This window comes from Carassius gibelio, chromosome B25 (genome assembly GCF_023724105.1).
Source record: "Carassius gibelio isolate Cgi1373 ecotype wild population from Czech Republic chromosome B25, carGib1.2-hapl.c, whole genome shotgun sequence".
NCBI classification, from domain to species: domain Eukaryota; kingdom Metazoa; phylum Chordata; class Actinopteri; order Cypriniformes; family Cyprinidae; genus Carassius; species Carassius gibelio.
In genome coordinates, this window is record NC_068420.1 from 6,367,038 (window position 1) to 6,383,579 (window position 16,542).

At 37.0% G+C, this 16,542-nt stretch overlaps 1 protein-coding gene across 2 annotated transcripts; it reads right to left on the reverse strand.

Annotated features, from left to right (window-relative positions):
- Positions 1-608: 608 nt before the first annotated feature.
- On the reverse strand, positions 609-16,044 carry LOC128013968 (tyrosine-protein phosphatase non-receptor type 9). 2 transcript variants are annotated; one of them, XM_052597178.1, is made up of 14 exons: positions 15,807-16,023; positions 15,497-15,729; positions 10,437-10,580; positions 9,684-9,773; positions 8,147-8,271; positions 7,579-7,684; positions 7,346-7,456; positions 5,468-5,784; positions 5,304-5,391; positions 4,408-4,477; positions 4,238-4,316; positions 3,503-3,653; positions 2,903-3,110; positions 609-2,352 (listed from the first exon to the last, which is right to left on the reverse strand). In XM_052597178.1, the coding sequence occupies exons 2-14, from the start codon at positions 15,527-15,529 to the stop codon at positions 2,162-2,164; spliced, it is 1,713 nt and encodes a 570-aa protein (XP_052453138.1). In that variant the 5' UTR covers positions 15,530-15,729; positions 15,807-16,023; the 3' UTR covers positions 609-2,161. The 2 variants fall into 2 exon arrangements, with proteins under 2 accessions (XP_052453138.1, XP_052453137.1); XM_052597177.1 differs by having other exon boundaries at positions 15,497-16,044.
- Between the last annotated feature and the right edge of the window lie 498 nt (positions 16,045-16,542).

Consider the following 16,542-nt stretch of genomic DNA (forward strand, 5'->3'; position numbering starts at 1 on the left):
CTTAACAATGTGTTTCAGTATATTTTAAAGCAAAGGAACGGTATATATAAAAAATAAATAAAACACCGGTTTAATTTGACTATTTGCCACTGACAGAGATGTGATACTTATGTTAACGCTTTACTAAATTCCGCCAGTTATTACTGAGTTAGAACACGCCCCTTATCGAAATCCCGCCTTTCAAAGGCAGTACAGGGAGGGATGCTTTAAAATGATTGACAGGTAAAGAGTGTTTCTGATTGGCTGAATAAGCGCGGGCCACCCCCCTTGCTCAGTTTTTTTTTTCTGTAATAGTAATATCTACCATTTAATGTATACGTAATAATAATTAGAAGTATTGTTCACCAACTTCAGTTGTTGTTTAATGTACCAAATTTTATATTATACTATATAATATAGGTTAGCATTAATATTAATAAAGTCTTAAAAACTAATACCTCCTGAATGAAAAAACAAACAAACAGGGAGACCATATATTCTTCTATGAGCTTTTTTTCCCCCACACATTTGCTAAACTTCTAACCAATCTAACCATTGTTAGAAATCACTACAGGACCTTTTATGTAGTTGAGTTGAAAGGTTAAAGTTAAAACACCCAGTCAATATAATTAGCCCATTTAATAAACTTTATTAACTTGAATCAAGGTTTTGATTTGGTTTTGCTCAAATGATATTGCAGTTTGAACAGTTTGGTTTTGTGTTCAAGATGGACACCAAGAGAGCCAAAACCTGTCCAGTCTTTTCACATAAAGGCTCACTCAGTTCAAACATACAGAAAGGATAAGGCCTTTTAACTGCAGAGCAAAGCACTTCACTAAAAGAACCGCTGTGAACTTATTCAGAATCACAAGCTTGACATTACAGGTTAGTTTTTCTATTGATATAAGAAACAAGAAGAAATAAAAGACAATTGGATATAAAACAAAATATAATTTACGTATATATATATATATTTGGGAGTAATAAGTGAAAACAAAGGGTGGGTATAATAGAAAAATACAATTGGTCACATTGTGTGGCCATCAAGGCAGTGCTGCAGATCCTGGAATCACTGGGAGTGTGTACAGATGCTTCACTACAAGGAAATTCAATATGAATTCAGTAGCAAAGACTCTTTCAACCCACAACTAAATAAAAAGCATTTCTAAATGCACTTTACAGGAGCGTTTAGATATTTTAAACAGGTTTTTAGTACAATATTAACAGACTAAATTATTAAAAGTGTAAATGAATCAATGTAGCCATCTCACATTTACACCACACTTAAAAAAAGAAGACTATATCAGTTGAGTAATTGTTGCATTATACAGGTTTACCGATCCACCCAGTTGATGTGAGAAGACTTTTCCTCATCCTGGCTGTCTCTACTAAACCATTAACTTCAGATGCAATTGCAAAAAATGGCCAACAAACTACAGAGACATTCCTGATACAGAATACAAGCAGAATTTTGACAATAAATCTGTATTCAATTCCAGCAAACGCATAAAAATCTCTAGTGTGCAATGACTGCATCCCATGGGTCAGGCAAGAGTATAAAACTCACCGTCAAGTCATTTCAAACATGTATGACTTCCTTTCTTTTGTGGGACACAAAAAGAGCAGAATGACATTCGGAAAAAAAGCTAGTTAAATGGATTTGAAATGACATGAGGGTGAGTAAATAAGGACAGAATTGACATTTTTGGGGAAATTAAAGACACGGATGGACTGTTGGTCAGAGGTGTCAGGGAATAAAAAGACCTACAGCATGACAAATGACTCGAAATTCTAGAAATTGTATGTTTGGTTTGTCCTGAACCCCATCTGTGCGCAGCTGATTTGAAGCTTCATGTGAAATATGAATTTTGACAATTTGGACAAAATTCACAGAATAAACTGCACTACATTACACAGACTACACTACAGCAGGATCACTGGACATTTAGACACCACCTTCATACGGAGTCATTTACTGTTACTATTTATGCTGCCCGTCTTTTAATAACGACAGATTAATCAAAAACCCAGTGATTTCGATTGGGAATTATCCTGTCTAAGAGTCGCCGATAAATCAAGACCAAGCCTTGTTTTGATTGGATGAGAGCAGGCCTTGCCTCTTCCTGATTGGTTCAGATTAGACCTGTTTGGTCTCCGATTGGCTACGAGTGGGCCCTGCTGCTCACTGATAGGCTGAAAGCAGCCCCTGTCTCTGGGCATGCTCGAGGATGGCGGTGTGGCAGAAATAGTACTGCTCGGGTGTTTGGATGCTGAAGGCACGCTGCTCTCTCATCCGTCGAACTGTCTGGCAAATGTTAAGAGTCCCGACGTCCTGCAGCTGGGACAGACAGATATCCAGCGCACAAAAAGTACCTGTGGGTAAAAGAAGTCAGTCTGATAAACCATTAAATTGACAGTTCACCCAAAAATGAAAGTTCCCGCCAACCCTAGTGTTTTTTTTTTTTTTAAACTCGTATGACTTTATTTATTCAGTATAACATGGAGGAAGATATTCTGTAGACTGCTGGAAACCGAATTGTTTTGTTTTCCCATTAACTTCCATTGTGTTCTTTGAGACTATTTAGTCACCAAACATCCCCAACATTCTTCAAAGTTTCTTCTTTTTATTGTTCATTTACCAAACCTTTATCACTTCCTTTTTTTTTTTTTGCATCATGAAAGAAGATATTTTGGAGAATGTTCATTAACTAAATAGTTTTGGTTCCCATTGATTTCCATCCACACCAAGGAAGTCAATGTAGGGTGACCATACGGGCCATTTTTATGGGATGAGTTCTTGCCAGGATTTCTATATTTATATTTATATATTAGTAAGTGATGACAGAATGTTTCTCTTTGGCTGGAACTTTAAAGCAGCTCATTAACATGTAGATTTGTTTTTGTGGTGCGTTTAATTACTGACCGGTCCGGCCGATGCCAGCGCTGCAGTGGACCACCATGGGCGGACCGAGCGGATGACCCCTCCACTGTGAGCCGAACGCCTGGACCGCCCACTGCTGCTGGTGCTTCACTGCACCCAGGAAGTCAATCAGAGACAGCGCAGAGGACGGGACCCCGTAATCAGGCCAGCTGAGAAACTGAAAATGAGTCACCTGTCTCTGTTCGAATGTCTGGGAAAAAAAACAGACAAGAGGTCAGACAAAGATCCATTTTACTTTTCTTCAAAGTCCGATATACAGAGCGCCAGAGCAAAGGAAGTTATATTTAAGTTCTGAGTTGGCAGTCTCAATCGAAATAATGCAACAAAATAATATTGGGTTAAAATGATGCTAAAAAGTGGTTTTAAGCATACATACATGTATACATATAGACAGACAGAGCTAAAATACCATCAAAATGCTATGAAATATAAAATATAATTTTCTAGTAATATTACTCAGCAATTCTACAACCACATTAAGTGGTGAGATTCAAATCATTATATAAATCATATATGAATCCATCATTGGTGACTTCATGTTTATTGAAAACATTAAAACAAAAACTGGTATATGTGTGGTACCTCAGTGTTGTGCAGCTCAAGTGTGGTTTGGTTGTAATGTGCTTGTTTATCCACTCTGTGATTGACCACAGCGATGTGCCCGTACACCTCCTGACCACCCTCCTCCTTGGGCCAGTATTGTCCACACTTCCTCCGGCCCCCCTCGTCCGTCCTGCACACACACAGATCTCTTCGTAATCTACCGTGACAGCGTCCATATTCCGCAGCTCTAATCTGATCTCAGAACAGATCAGTTCTACAGAACAGCTTTTTAATCACGGGCCCAAATCTGATTTGCCGACTTCTACATATTTCTAGGAGTCAGGCTTCATTTGATCAGCCCAATAAGAAACAAAGTTGTATTTATGTTCCCAGGCTGTTACAATGAGAACTTCTGAGAACAAAGTTTGTCCAACTCACTCACTCACTCACTCACTCACTCACAAAAAAAAACAAATAAAAAAAAAAAAAACACAAAAACCAAAGTTCAGTAGCTAGCATGAGTGCAACTGTACATTATATTCTACTCTTTGGTTAAATCTGATTTATGTGAACTATCACACAAGATGACCAAATAGCGGTTGGCCACTTTATATATGTTGGTCAGAAAACCTCTTCCTTTCTAAGTGGATGGATTTTGGGATTAATAAGTGGCAATTTGGACCAGAAATTCTTGTGATAGTAAAACATCTAGCTATGGGGGACTGCACATCATTTCCTTTATATTTGTTAACTAGACTCTTGGTGACCTCTCACCTCGTTGTCATTACGATGACAAGCACGTTTTGCTCCCAAACCATTCTCCAGAAATCTCCGTAGGTTTTCTCCAGTGGACCTGTTCGGAAACAGACGCATCAGTTCCAGTGCAGGTTAAGAATCATAATCCTAAATATGACGGGTTTATATAAATAGATGATTATTTTTACCCTGAGTCCCAATATATGCATTTTTCTGTTTGTATCCATCCATGAAGCTGGCATTTATGTAGTCTGATCTCTGTGGAAACAAAACACGGTCAGTGTCCAAACGAGTGTTTTTTTTTAAAGAAATTAATATTTTAATTCAGCAAGGATGCATTATATTGATCTAAAGTAACAAACATTTTTATGTTGCAATCGATTTCTATTCAAAATAGGCTGTAATTTTGAACTTTCTGTTCATTATAGAAGCTTGAAAAAAAAATGTATAGTGTCTACAGAAATATAAAAGAGCACAACATTGATTATAATAATAATAAATATTTCTTGAGCAGCAAATTAAGCTTTGCATCACAGGAGTAAATCACATTTGATAATATATTACAATAGAAACATAATTTTTTTTAACTGTAACGGGGGAAGTCGTGGCCTAATGTTTAGAGGGTTGGACTCCCAATCGAAGGGTTGTGAGTTCTAGTCTCGGGCCGGACGGAATTGTGGGTGGGGGGAGTGCATGTACAGTTCTCTCTCCAACTTCAATACCACGACTTAGGTGCCCTTGAGCAAGGCATCGAACCCCAACTGCTCCCCGGGCGCCGCAGCATAAATGGCTGCCCACTGCTCCGGGTGTGTGCTCACAGTGTGTGTGTGTGCGTGTTCACTGCTCTGTGTGTGTGCATTTCGGATGGGTTAAATGCAGAGCACAAATTCTGAGTATGGGTCACCATACTTGGCTGAATGTCACTTCACTTTCACTTTCATTATATTTCACAATATTATTGTTTTGTATTTCTTATGAAATAAATGCAGCCTTGTTGAGCATCTTTCAAAAACCCCAATTTTTGAATGGTAGTGTTGATCAGTCTAAAGAAGGCCAAAGCTGAATAACATCAGACAGCACAAACCTCGTTTCTCCTGGCTTTGAGTCGCACACGAGTCTGATCGAGACACAGCACATCGCCGTAACGGTTCCGCTCCTGGTTGTGAACAGCCCTGCAGGAGTTCAAAGACGACATGAAATCAAGCTCTTTTATTCTAAAGTACCTCACATGTTGAAGTCCACACTCACAGAGCACAGGTGAAGGTTCCAGGTGGCTGCTCTCTGCGAAGCTCCTCGTACTCGAGGTAGATCCCGCTGCGCTGGGCTCGGTTCAGGTGGGCCATGAGCTCAGCCAGACCCATGGCCTCAGGTCCTGGGACGTGTATGGACATGTTCTCCAGAGGAATCCCCACCAGCTCGTCCACAGGGTCCACACGTCCGTTCTGCTCGGACAGCAGCTGCAGGTTCCAGCTGTGCACGTCCAGAGGTAAACAGCCACCCAGGTGCTCAGGTAAACAGTCTCTGGGCAGATGCTGTCGCAGGTCGGGCATCTTCACCATTTGAACCTGAGAACAGGTTGTTTAAAAAATAAAAAATTGTTTAAAACTGACAGTAGCTGTGTTTCCAACCAAAGATGCAAATTTAACTGCGTAAAACTGGAATATCGCATGAAATAATGTGCGAATTACACACTATGGCTGACAAAATGGCTGAAAAACTAAATTCAAATTTTGGACTTTTATTACTATTCAAATTATATTCATATTTAACAGAAAATTTCAGTTGGGGGAAAAAAGTTATTTGTGTCTCTCCTGAGGCCACAAGTGGGCACATCGAGCAAGATATTACTAATGCACTTTTATACAAAGCAATAAAATAACACGACTAACTTTGAAAAAAAAAAAAAAGCAAAATGTTTAAAAAATTATTATAAAACCATATATAATTAATTAAGTAGCTTAAACAATTTGAAACAAAACAGCATCATGTGTGTATGTATAGTTTAATAGAAAGGACCAAAAACGAATCACAGAATACTTTTTTCATAAACGAGTTGCAGTGGGATGGGGAAAAACTGTCATAAAGTCTCAAGACATGTTTTATTAAAAGTTGAACATATTAATTTTACATGTCTTTCTAAACATGCCACTCTTGTGCGAGACATGAGTGTATTAAAAAAGTGCCTAAAAAACTAAAATATTTTGTTCCAAACATTCGTTTAATTTTGAAATGTTGTGTTCCTGTGTATTAGCAAAAAAACAAAGATATATAGCCTGAATGCACTGTAAGTCACTTTGGATAAAAGCATCTGCTAAATGCGTAAAAGTAAAATAAAATTTGATTCGTATTTTTATTTTAAATTCAACAAATATTCGGAAATGTTTTTTTTGACAGCCCTATTAGCACTGTTTTCCATCCAGTGAGTTGAAGATATCGTCACTTCCTAATTAACTTGTGCTAAATATCATGCAGAAAAATTTAAGAGAAGGTACTGTATATAATAATTTTTTGTATACAATAAATAACGAGCTTCAGAATGCAGACAAAACAAGGTCATGTGATCATATTTCTGGAGCCTTCTGTTTGGGAACGCAGTTCTGGGAGTCTATAACATTATATGTAATAAGTTTGACGAGACTTGGCTCATGCATTTTATAACTACAAAACTAGCATTTCAGATGCTATGCAATGAGATTGGTTTGTCCAGTTTTATTCAGTCCCGTCACAAAGTCACGTATTAATGCGCATCAAGAAATGTATTTGGTAAAGTGTTTCCATCGTAGTTTATGCACATTTTTTCTAATCAGATAAAAAGATATCTTACTCAATTGCGCGCATTAGTTTTTTATATGCTTTTTTAGAATTTATGCGCATCTTGGTGTTTTCATTCAGCATTTTTTTATGTAATAATTTAAAATGCACATAAAAATAGTTGGATAGAAACAGCTAATGTGGGAACAAATGATAAGAAAATGGGTTAAGCACATAGACCAGAGACAGTCAGGTCAAGTTTGCCAACCAGTGTTACCAGCTCTAACCTGGCTAACCAAGATGGTTTATCAGAGCCAACCTCCTCCACAGGTTTTGATTTAAATCAGCTATTGCCATATATGTGTGAATACCAACCCGTTCTCTGAGCTTCTCCTTCAGTAACAGACTCAGGAGGTTATACGGGACCCTGAACCACACAGGAGCTCCGACGATAAGCACTTTCTTCAGCCGTGCTGGGAAAGCACCCTGCAACCAACAAGCAAATGTTTGGACACATTTTTCTGATTTACTTCGAAATCTAAACCCCAGAAAAACCCACCAACTTTCAGACCCAGGAAAACCGCACATAGATGAATCACAAATCTCACCTTGAGCAAATTGAGGATCTTTTTGCTGAGGTCCAGTTCAAAGTTTGTGTAGTTAGATCCAGCCATGTCATAAATGAAGACCAGTCCATTTCTCTGAGTCTCAAAACTACAGGAAAGAAAGAAAAAATTATAACGTTGCAACTCATGATAATGAGCCATTTTCTGAAGTCAAAATCTTTGGTTTCACACAATGGTCTAAAGGTTTTAAATAATTAAAAAATGTTATGTTTTTGAAAGAAGTCTCTTATGTTCACCAAGGCTGCATTTATTTGATCAAAGATACAGTAAAAAAATACATTTTATTACCATTTAAAATAACAGTTTTCTATTTTATCATTTATTTACAATATAATTCAATCCTGTGATGTAAAGCTGAATTTTCAGCATCATTACTCCAGTCTTCAATGTCACATGATCTTCAGAAATCATTCTGATATGCTGATTTGCTGCTCAGGAAACATTTCTGATTATCATCAGTTTAAAACAGTTGAGGTCTCTGCTGAATAAAAAGTTAAAAAGTAAAATACAAACGAGCCCTGTCTTTTGAAAGCTAGTGTATATTGGTTACCTCTCCACAGCTCGGTCTAGTAGGTAGAACAGGGCCTGAAGAACCACGTGGTTTCCTGTTTTGCTGGGATGGTGCAGTTTAGCCGTGTAGAGGGCGATGGATGCACCAGATGGGTCCCGGACACCCTGATACCAGAACACAGTGTAAAGCATCTCAAAATCTCCTTTTTTAAAGTTTACATTCATGTTTAGTCGTCTCAGCTCTTTAGAATACTAGTGTACTTACTATTTTGTACTGCATATTAAATATTGAAACAGGATGCAATATGCAATAATAAATGCTTCACAAAATTGCTGTCACAAAACCACACTTGACTGCAAGCTTATATTCATGAATTCAGACTGGCATTCAATTCATAAGCAAGTCAGAAATAAATACCATAGCTGTAATTTTTTTTTTGGAAAAATTCAGAATTCAATTAAAAACATAAGAATAAAATGAATGCATGAATAAATTAATGAAAAACTAAATAAATTAATGAATATCCAAACATACAGTAAAATGCTCCATCAAATAAATATGGTAGTTTTACATTTTAACTAATCAGTTTTATTTTATTTTTTTATTGTTTTTTTTTTTAATTAACATAAAAACTATACTACTAAAATTTATAAATCAAATACAACAAAACAAATGAACAAAATGAATGAAAAAATAAGAAATTATTTAATATCCAAACATAGGTTCTTCCAAATAAATACAGTGGTATTAAAAGAAAAATATAATGATAAAATAAATTGTAAAAATAATAAATGAATAATAAAAAAAACAGTAATAAAAAAAAAAAAATAGTTAGCATACAGTAGTAAAATCTTCCAAAGAAATAATACAGTGGTTTTACATTTCTAATCCAACTTTGTGTATTTTCTTGAATAAAATAAAATCAGGACACTCTGGAACAAAATAAGCGCAGGACACCTGTGGGTAGCAGTTTTAATTGTGTACACACGGGGGCAGAACCGAGCGGGTCCCACTGAGCTGTGAAGGATGACTCACTCCAACACCTCTGATCAGCAAAGAAACATTCGATTTATCTCTGCCATTCAGTAAGACACTAAATCTGGTTTGATCGCTTTCAGCTGACCCACTTCCGTATGTGCAAACACACAGCTTTAGCATTTATTAAATATTTATGTCAATAACATATTCTAATAATCTGATGACTCATGAGCATCTCTCTGGGTTATAAATACAGATGGCAGGATGTGATGAGAGGACATAAGAAGAGGAGGAGGATCGATGAAGTATCAGATGAACCAAAGGGGTCCTGCCTTCCCAGCATCCAATCAGATGCCAGAATGTACACTCATCTGACCAATAGGGTACCAGCACAAGGCGAGGCAGGCTAAAATATTTGAAGAATGAATTTTGCAGACTCTGTCTTGACCTGGTTATAATAACCGGCTGAAAGTTGAAGTGGAACTTGGATTAGTGACTCTGCAGCTGTAATTATCGGAGTGGACCTGTGAGCTCATTTCCCAGATTTTAAGATAAACAGCCTTTCTTAAGATACGGCCCTGATGTGATATGAACTTACCAACACTGTGAACTTCCCGCTCAACAGCTCCGAGCGTAACGGCTCCTCGTGAGGCTGCAGTTTGACAATGCCCTCCCTCAGACGCGTCTCCTGTAAGAGAAACAGAGATATATTTATTATGTTTCATATTTATCTACATGTTTTATGAAGGGGTTTATTTCGGGATCATGATTAACTAATTAAATTAATTATATAGCCTTTATTAATCACTGGTCTGCTAAATATTTATATTATACAGAGGTTAAATCTGCTGCACACAGAGCCAGACGTCACGCAGATCTTTACTGAGTGAATTAACAACAGCTCAACCCAGACACACAGACACACAACAGCAGTCCCTGCTCAAACCAGATTCAGATACTAATTTAATTCTGAATTAACATCTGAAACAAAACCTGCTCATTTCTAGTTCAGTTGCACTTTATATATAGAAAAAAAGGTCTCTGTTCCTGTAAACATACATTGCTTTTAAATAAACCTAATTGGTATAAAATTAACCCTAAAAAAGGCTCTAATTCAGTGTCATTAATTATAAAATAAATATTTTATAATAGTAGGCAAGTAATAGGCTTATATTCAGTATTTTAAAAATTAAAACAAACAATATAATGACTTCTAAAGCCACTAAAAACTTTATTAAAAAAATAATTCAATTAAAAATGGTACCTGAATAGATATTTCTCTCCTCGTGTTTTTATTTTTCTCTCAGCAGTTCTGTTTATAAAATCTAAGTATTAAAGTTTACACACTCACCCTGTAGCTGTGAAAAAGCTCGACCGCTCGCAGAACATCAAACTTGCGGGCCATCAGAAACTTCACAGCCACGTCCCAGGACAATGGCGAGACGCCGTGCTGGGACGTCCATTTGTTGATTTCCTCTAAAAACTGCTTGGTGGCCTGAGGAAGAACGAGATAAATGTAATGTTTTCATTACTGTGGTACATTCTGGTCCCACATGCGAAACCCCAGCTGTCACTAACTGAACACATTTTGTGCAGTTCCACAGTCTGTGCCGCAGAGACCTGCACTAGTGGGTCCGTCGGGGGGCTTCAAGTAGGTTTACGTCCGGGATTTACAAAAGATTTACAGTCAAAACACTATGTTCTCAGTCATTTCCTGAAAACTATAAACACTCGCATACAAACAAGACCATAAGAGAGCGAGGCAGGAGATGTGGAAAAAACAGATTGATGTTTGGATCTGGAAAGCTCAGAAGATCCAGATGGGGAACCAACAGGCTTTTACTTCAGGCTTTGCACAGTGACGAAATCAAGCTAAACCACATTAACTGAACTCTCTATAGGAGAGATGCTGATGCAAATCACCTGACAGCAACTTCAGGTCGTCTCAGAACTGATTTTCATATGTTTTCAATGCAATCTGGGAAACTATGCCTCCTCCCGACTCGAAGGAAACGCATCCCATGGCTCCAATATCTTCACTCCTATTGGTTAAACCTTTCTCAACTTTTTCGGAGAAGCCAAGGGAGGTCAGGCTGGTTGTACACTACATGTGCCCGGCTCAGTATAGCAGGACATTTACTCAACATACTGGACTAATGCCATCAGCTATACAGACATCTGAAACTATTCTTCAGAAATCTGTGAAAATAAACCATCCCTGTTCTTTTGACCTAAACGCCAAATATGATACAAATAAATAAATAAATAAGCTAAATCTCTCTCCAGAGGATCCTGTCCACCCACTTGCACAACACTGTCTCCTTAAAAGGATCCAGACAGACAGACAGGCCTCCATGAACGGAGCTGTTTCACTGGCCGCGGTTTAATCTCCACAAAGTTCCTGCTCATGGCCTGCCAGTGAACTCTGAACATCATGCATATTAAATGGTCTTGATTCCTTCTGAAAAATGAAGCCGCCTGCGCTTCTAAACATAAATCCTCCATCCGGTGAGTTATGTGGTTTCCCAGCATGCACTACACATCTGAGGTCTTCCCCATAACATCTCAATGACTCTCAGCTTTGCACCTTAAGAGGATTGAGGTAATTGTATGTATACACACACACACACACACACAGATCTTGTTTATATTTATATATTTATTTAGGGCTATTTGATCAAGAAGGAGAGTTATGGGGTGCTGCGCCAGATGACCTGACCTCCACAGTCACCGGACCTGAACCCAATCCAGATGGTTTAGGGGTGAGCTGGACCACAGACAGAAGGCAAAGGTGCCAACAAGTGCTAAGCATCTCTCGGGGAACTTCTTCAAGACTGTTGGAAGAGCATTTCAGGTGACTACCTCTTGAAGCTCATCAAGAGAAAGCCAAGAGTGTGCAAAGCAGTAATCAAAGCAAAAGATGGCTACTTTGAAGAACCTAGAGTATGACATATTTTCAGTTGTTTCACACTTTTTTGTTATGTATATAATTCCATATATAATTCCACATGTGTTAATTCATAGTTTTGATGCCTTCAGTGTGACTCTACAATTTTCATAGTCATGAAAATAAAGAAAACTCTTTGAATGAGAAGCTGTGTCCAAACTTTTGGTCTGTACCGTGTATAATATATATATATATATATATATATATATATATATATATATATATATATATAATAATGTTTTAGAATCATTATTATTACTATTATAATAATTCTGGGCAGTTTTAGATAATAATAATACAAAAAATTTAAATTTTTTTTAAATATATATATTTTTTCATAGTTTTGCTTTACTAACCATAGTTTAACCATGGTATTTGTGGTAAAACTGTAGTTACACAAATGCCAATCAACTTGCAAAAAATTTTTTTTTCTACTACACTTTTACTAATGTAAGCCCATGGTTGCCCTTGCCCAGACTATGAAGCATCATCACGCCTCTCTACTTTGGCATCAGTCAGCTCTGAACAGGAAGAAAAACACGTCATGAACTGGACCCTGGTCTCTTCTTTCTCTCTGCTTCTACATTCCCCGTGTGAGTTTCTATAAGTGCTTTTAGCAGCTCATGTCCCTCAGGGCCTCGGAGCACCGGACACAGCCAGTCTGACGTCTAATTTCTCTCTCACATTCGTCCAGCAGGATCCAGCAGCCTCCATAAGCCCACGTCCCCCCGCTGCCTCAGAGACAGGACCCCAGAGTCTCATTCACTCACTCAGCCGTGATTCCTGTGCATTTGCAAAGGCAGAGACTGCTGATAAGACACTGACTGGCGGATGCATGGACAGATGACTGGGGCTTTATTTAAATGAGATTCCACCGCGGGATGGAGGAGACAGAGAGCCCTTGTTAAAGAAATCAACAGATGCACACTTTCCCTGCTGATTAAAACAGGTTGTTGAGGCTTTACGGGTCATTCATGACATTTTAGTACAAACAAAACTATTCAAAGATCTGAAAAACATTTGCACGACTTCCTACTGAAAGTGACCTATAAATAAAAAGCAGACTTATATAATGACCATTTCCTGTTTTAATCTGTGTTTAGTACAAAACTGCTCTCCCACAGTCCGGCTTCATAAACACACATTAGAAAAGTGTGCACGCATGTATGCGATTAAATATTAAAGGTGTTTTTGAGTGTTTCATGTTCAGATTCAAGGAATATTTCATCGAAAAATGTAAATGCTGTCATTATCCACTCACTCTAATGTTATCCCAAACACATCTGACTTTCATTTAAGTAAAACAAAAGATTCATATTTTAGGAAACAAATCATCTTGATCAGGGTTTCACCTAATTTTTTATACAATTAAAAAAAAACTACTGAAAGTTTTCTGAAGTGACAGAGCTTCATGTGAGGAGCAGATTGAAATGTAAGTAATAATTTGGGTCAGTCCTTTACATTTTTGTGCATTTAACTTATTTAAAAAAATAAAATAGCTAAAATAAGTAAATGAAAAAACAATGTGCATAAAGGGTAATAAAAAGTATATTAAAGAAAAGTACAAAAATATAAAAAGTAAATAAGGCTAAACCTAGAAAAAGAGAGCTTTAAAAAAAAAAAAAGTATATATATATATATATATATATATATATATATATATATATATATATATATATATATATATATATATATATACACACACACACACACACACACACACACAGTAATCTGACATTAACCAATTTCTGTAATTGTATTCGTTACTGAGAAAAGATAATTGAATACTAAACAACACCAGAGATGTTATTCAATCTTTCGATAATAATACTCATTATACGTTATGCTGCTGTTTTCTCATTATAAATGATGTCACTTCCTGGAGGATGACATCATTAAGGAAGTGGCTTTTGTTAGTCAAAGGGACATTAGGAATGGAAAGTGATATTGAGGACAGAGGATAGAGGATAGACGAAAGAAATTATCAATTAAAACAATATTTCCTTGGTTTAAAAAAATGAGGAATAGTTTTGTATGTTAGGAGTCGGTATACATAAACATGATAAAAACCACAAAATCCACTTATAGCAAATAGTTCACAAAAATCTAAATGATTCATTCATGACTCGGACGGTTTGATTCTCAAGTTCAACTCACCGATTCAATTATCCTGTCTGATTATCTGAAGAACAATTACTTATATTTACTCTGTTTGCCTCAAAGCAGATAATGCATGACTTAAGAATATTTGGAAATAAAGCACACAAGTTGTCCAAACTGCTTTTACGGTGCTTTTGCATTTATTTTAAAACTTGAAAGCTCTAGTCCCCATATAATGCAGTCGAAAGGAAATATTAATGGAACAACGCTGGGGTGGGTCTATGATGAACATTTGCATTTGTAGATGAACTAATCCTTTAAAGCTGAAAGAATTCTGATACTGAAACAAAATAAAAAACTTCTTGCATGTTTAACCCTTATGTTGTGGGTAAGCTTGCCCCGCATCAGTTTTGAGTTTTGGGAAATACTGGTCAACCAATGAGATTTGACCTCTGTTTCTCATTCGGTGTTATGAACATGCCTGCCTTGATGTGTGGCATGTGTGTACACATTTCTATTATGATTATTTCCTGGTTAAAAGCAGCTTCATAGATGCAAAACAACATTTTGTTGTGTCAGTTTCTCAACTACGCTCTGAGGTTATTTACAAATGCATTTGGCAGACGCTTTTATCCAAAGACGTGTATATATGTTGCATCTATATTTTCATTTGTAAGACGCTTTGGATAAAAGCGTCTGCTAAATGACTAAATGTAAACCGCACTAAATGCATATTATTATTTTTTTTTTTATCAGTTTATCATGTGAATTTAGCGGGAATCCGAACCCATGATCCAAATGTTGTGAGATATAAAGAAAATGATTGCTGTCAAAATGATTAATCGATACATTTTTGTTTACATAATGTGTGTGTCCTGTGTATGTTATATGAACATACATATACACATGTAAATATATTTTCAAAACATATACTGTATATTTTTGTAAACAAAAACTTGTATTTTGGATGCGATTAAATCACTTGAAAGCACTCATTCAAATGTTTTTAAAATGTTAAAGTTACAATATTGTTTATAATATGTTTTTTTATGATTTATTAAAAAAATAGTAAATAAAAAGTTATGTTTACCTTTTGGTAAATCTAATAAGTATTCATTTTCAAGGGTTACTCTTTTTACCTGATGTTTTTCCTATATTTATTTCCTCTTTTTGTCGAACTGTATTTAATTAAATAAAAACCGTCCCATAACTTGATAACTAGGTATTTTTGTCTGAACTAAGATAATCACGGTAAACCGCTGTAAGGGTGTTCTAATCAACCGGACAGTGTCCCGGTGTTGCTTAGCAACAGAACCGCTGGAACAGAGAATCCGCGTTTACCGGACTGTGACGGTGTTTCATACCTGCTCCTCCTCGGCGCTCAGGCGGCTGGCCATCCTCTGCTGTCCCGCTGGGGGCTCTTCTTAGCGCTCACACAGCTGTTTAGATCGGACTGTAGAGATCAGACCGGGCTTTTTTAGGCCCGTTAGCAGCGTTCAGGCTAACAGCAGCAGCGCGACACTCGCGCCGTTTTCCGCTCGAGAGGCCCGCCACTTCAGCACGGCGCGTTCATGATCAGGTCCTGGTTCGGTTGGATCTACACATACATATATATATATAACTATATATATTTGTTTTGCACACATATACTAATAGTGCTCCAGCGGAGCTTACGTCCGCCCGCCTGTGTGACGAAGGGAGAAATTCATCACGGTGTTCCGTTGAAACCCGTCGAAGGCCGGTTCGTTTGTTTGGAGGTGTGATATTACATCAAACGATCGCCTCCGCTTCATCCGGGAGCTTCTCGATGCTTTAACGCGAGAAGGCGATTGAAGATTAGACGGCTCCTGAAGAGCAGCAGCAGCAAAAGATGAAAGATGACGCTCCCTCTGCTGCCCACAATAGAGAACTGCATACGACGCTCCTCCTCTCCATTCATAAAAACCCAGAGGAGTCTGAGTCATTTGAGCGAATCGGTTCGTTCGGACGGCTCCGTTCAGTGAACTTCAAAACGGAAAATTATTATATTTTTTTAATGTATGTTTTCAGTATTTAAATTAGTTCCAGTATGTGTTTATTTGTCTAGTGAAATACATATTTAGTTTTACATTTAGTCACTTAGCAGACGCTTTTATCCTAATCCGACTAATAAATGATGACAAATGATGATATATATATATTAGTCATCATTATCATCATTTATTAGTCGGATTAGGATAAAAGCGTCTGCTAAGTGACTAAATGTAAAACTAATTATGTATTTCACTAGACAAATATATATATATATATATATATATATATATATATATATATATATATATATATATATATATATATATATATACACACACACCGGTATATATTGGTGTCTTGTTGCATTTGTATGATTCCAAATCATGATGATTTCAAA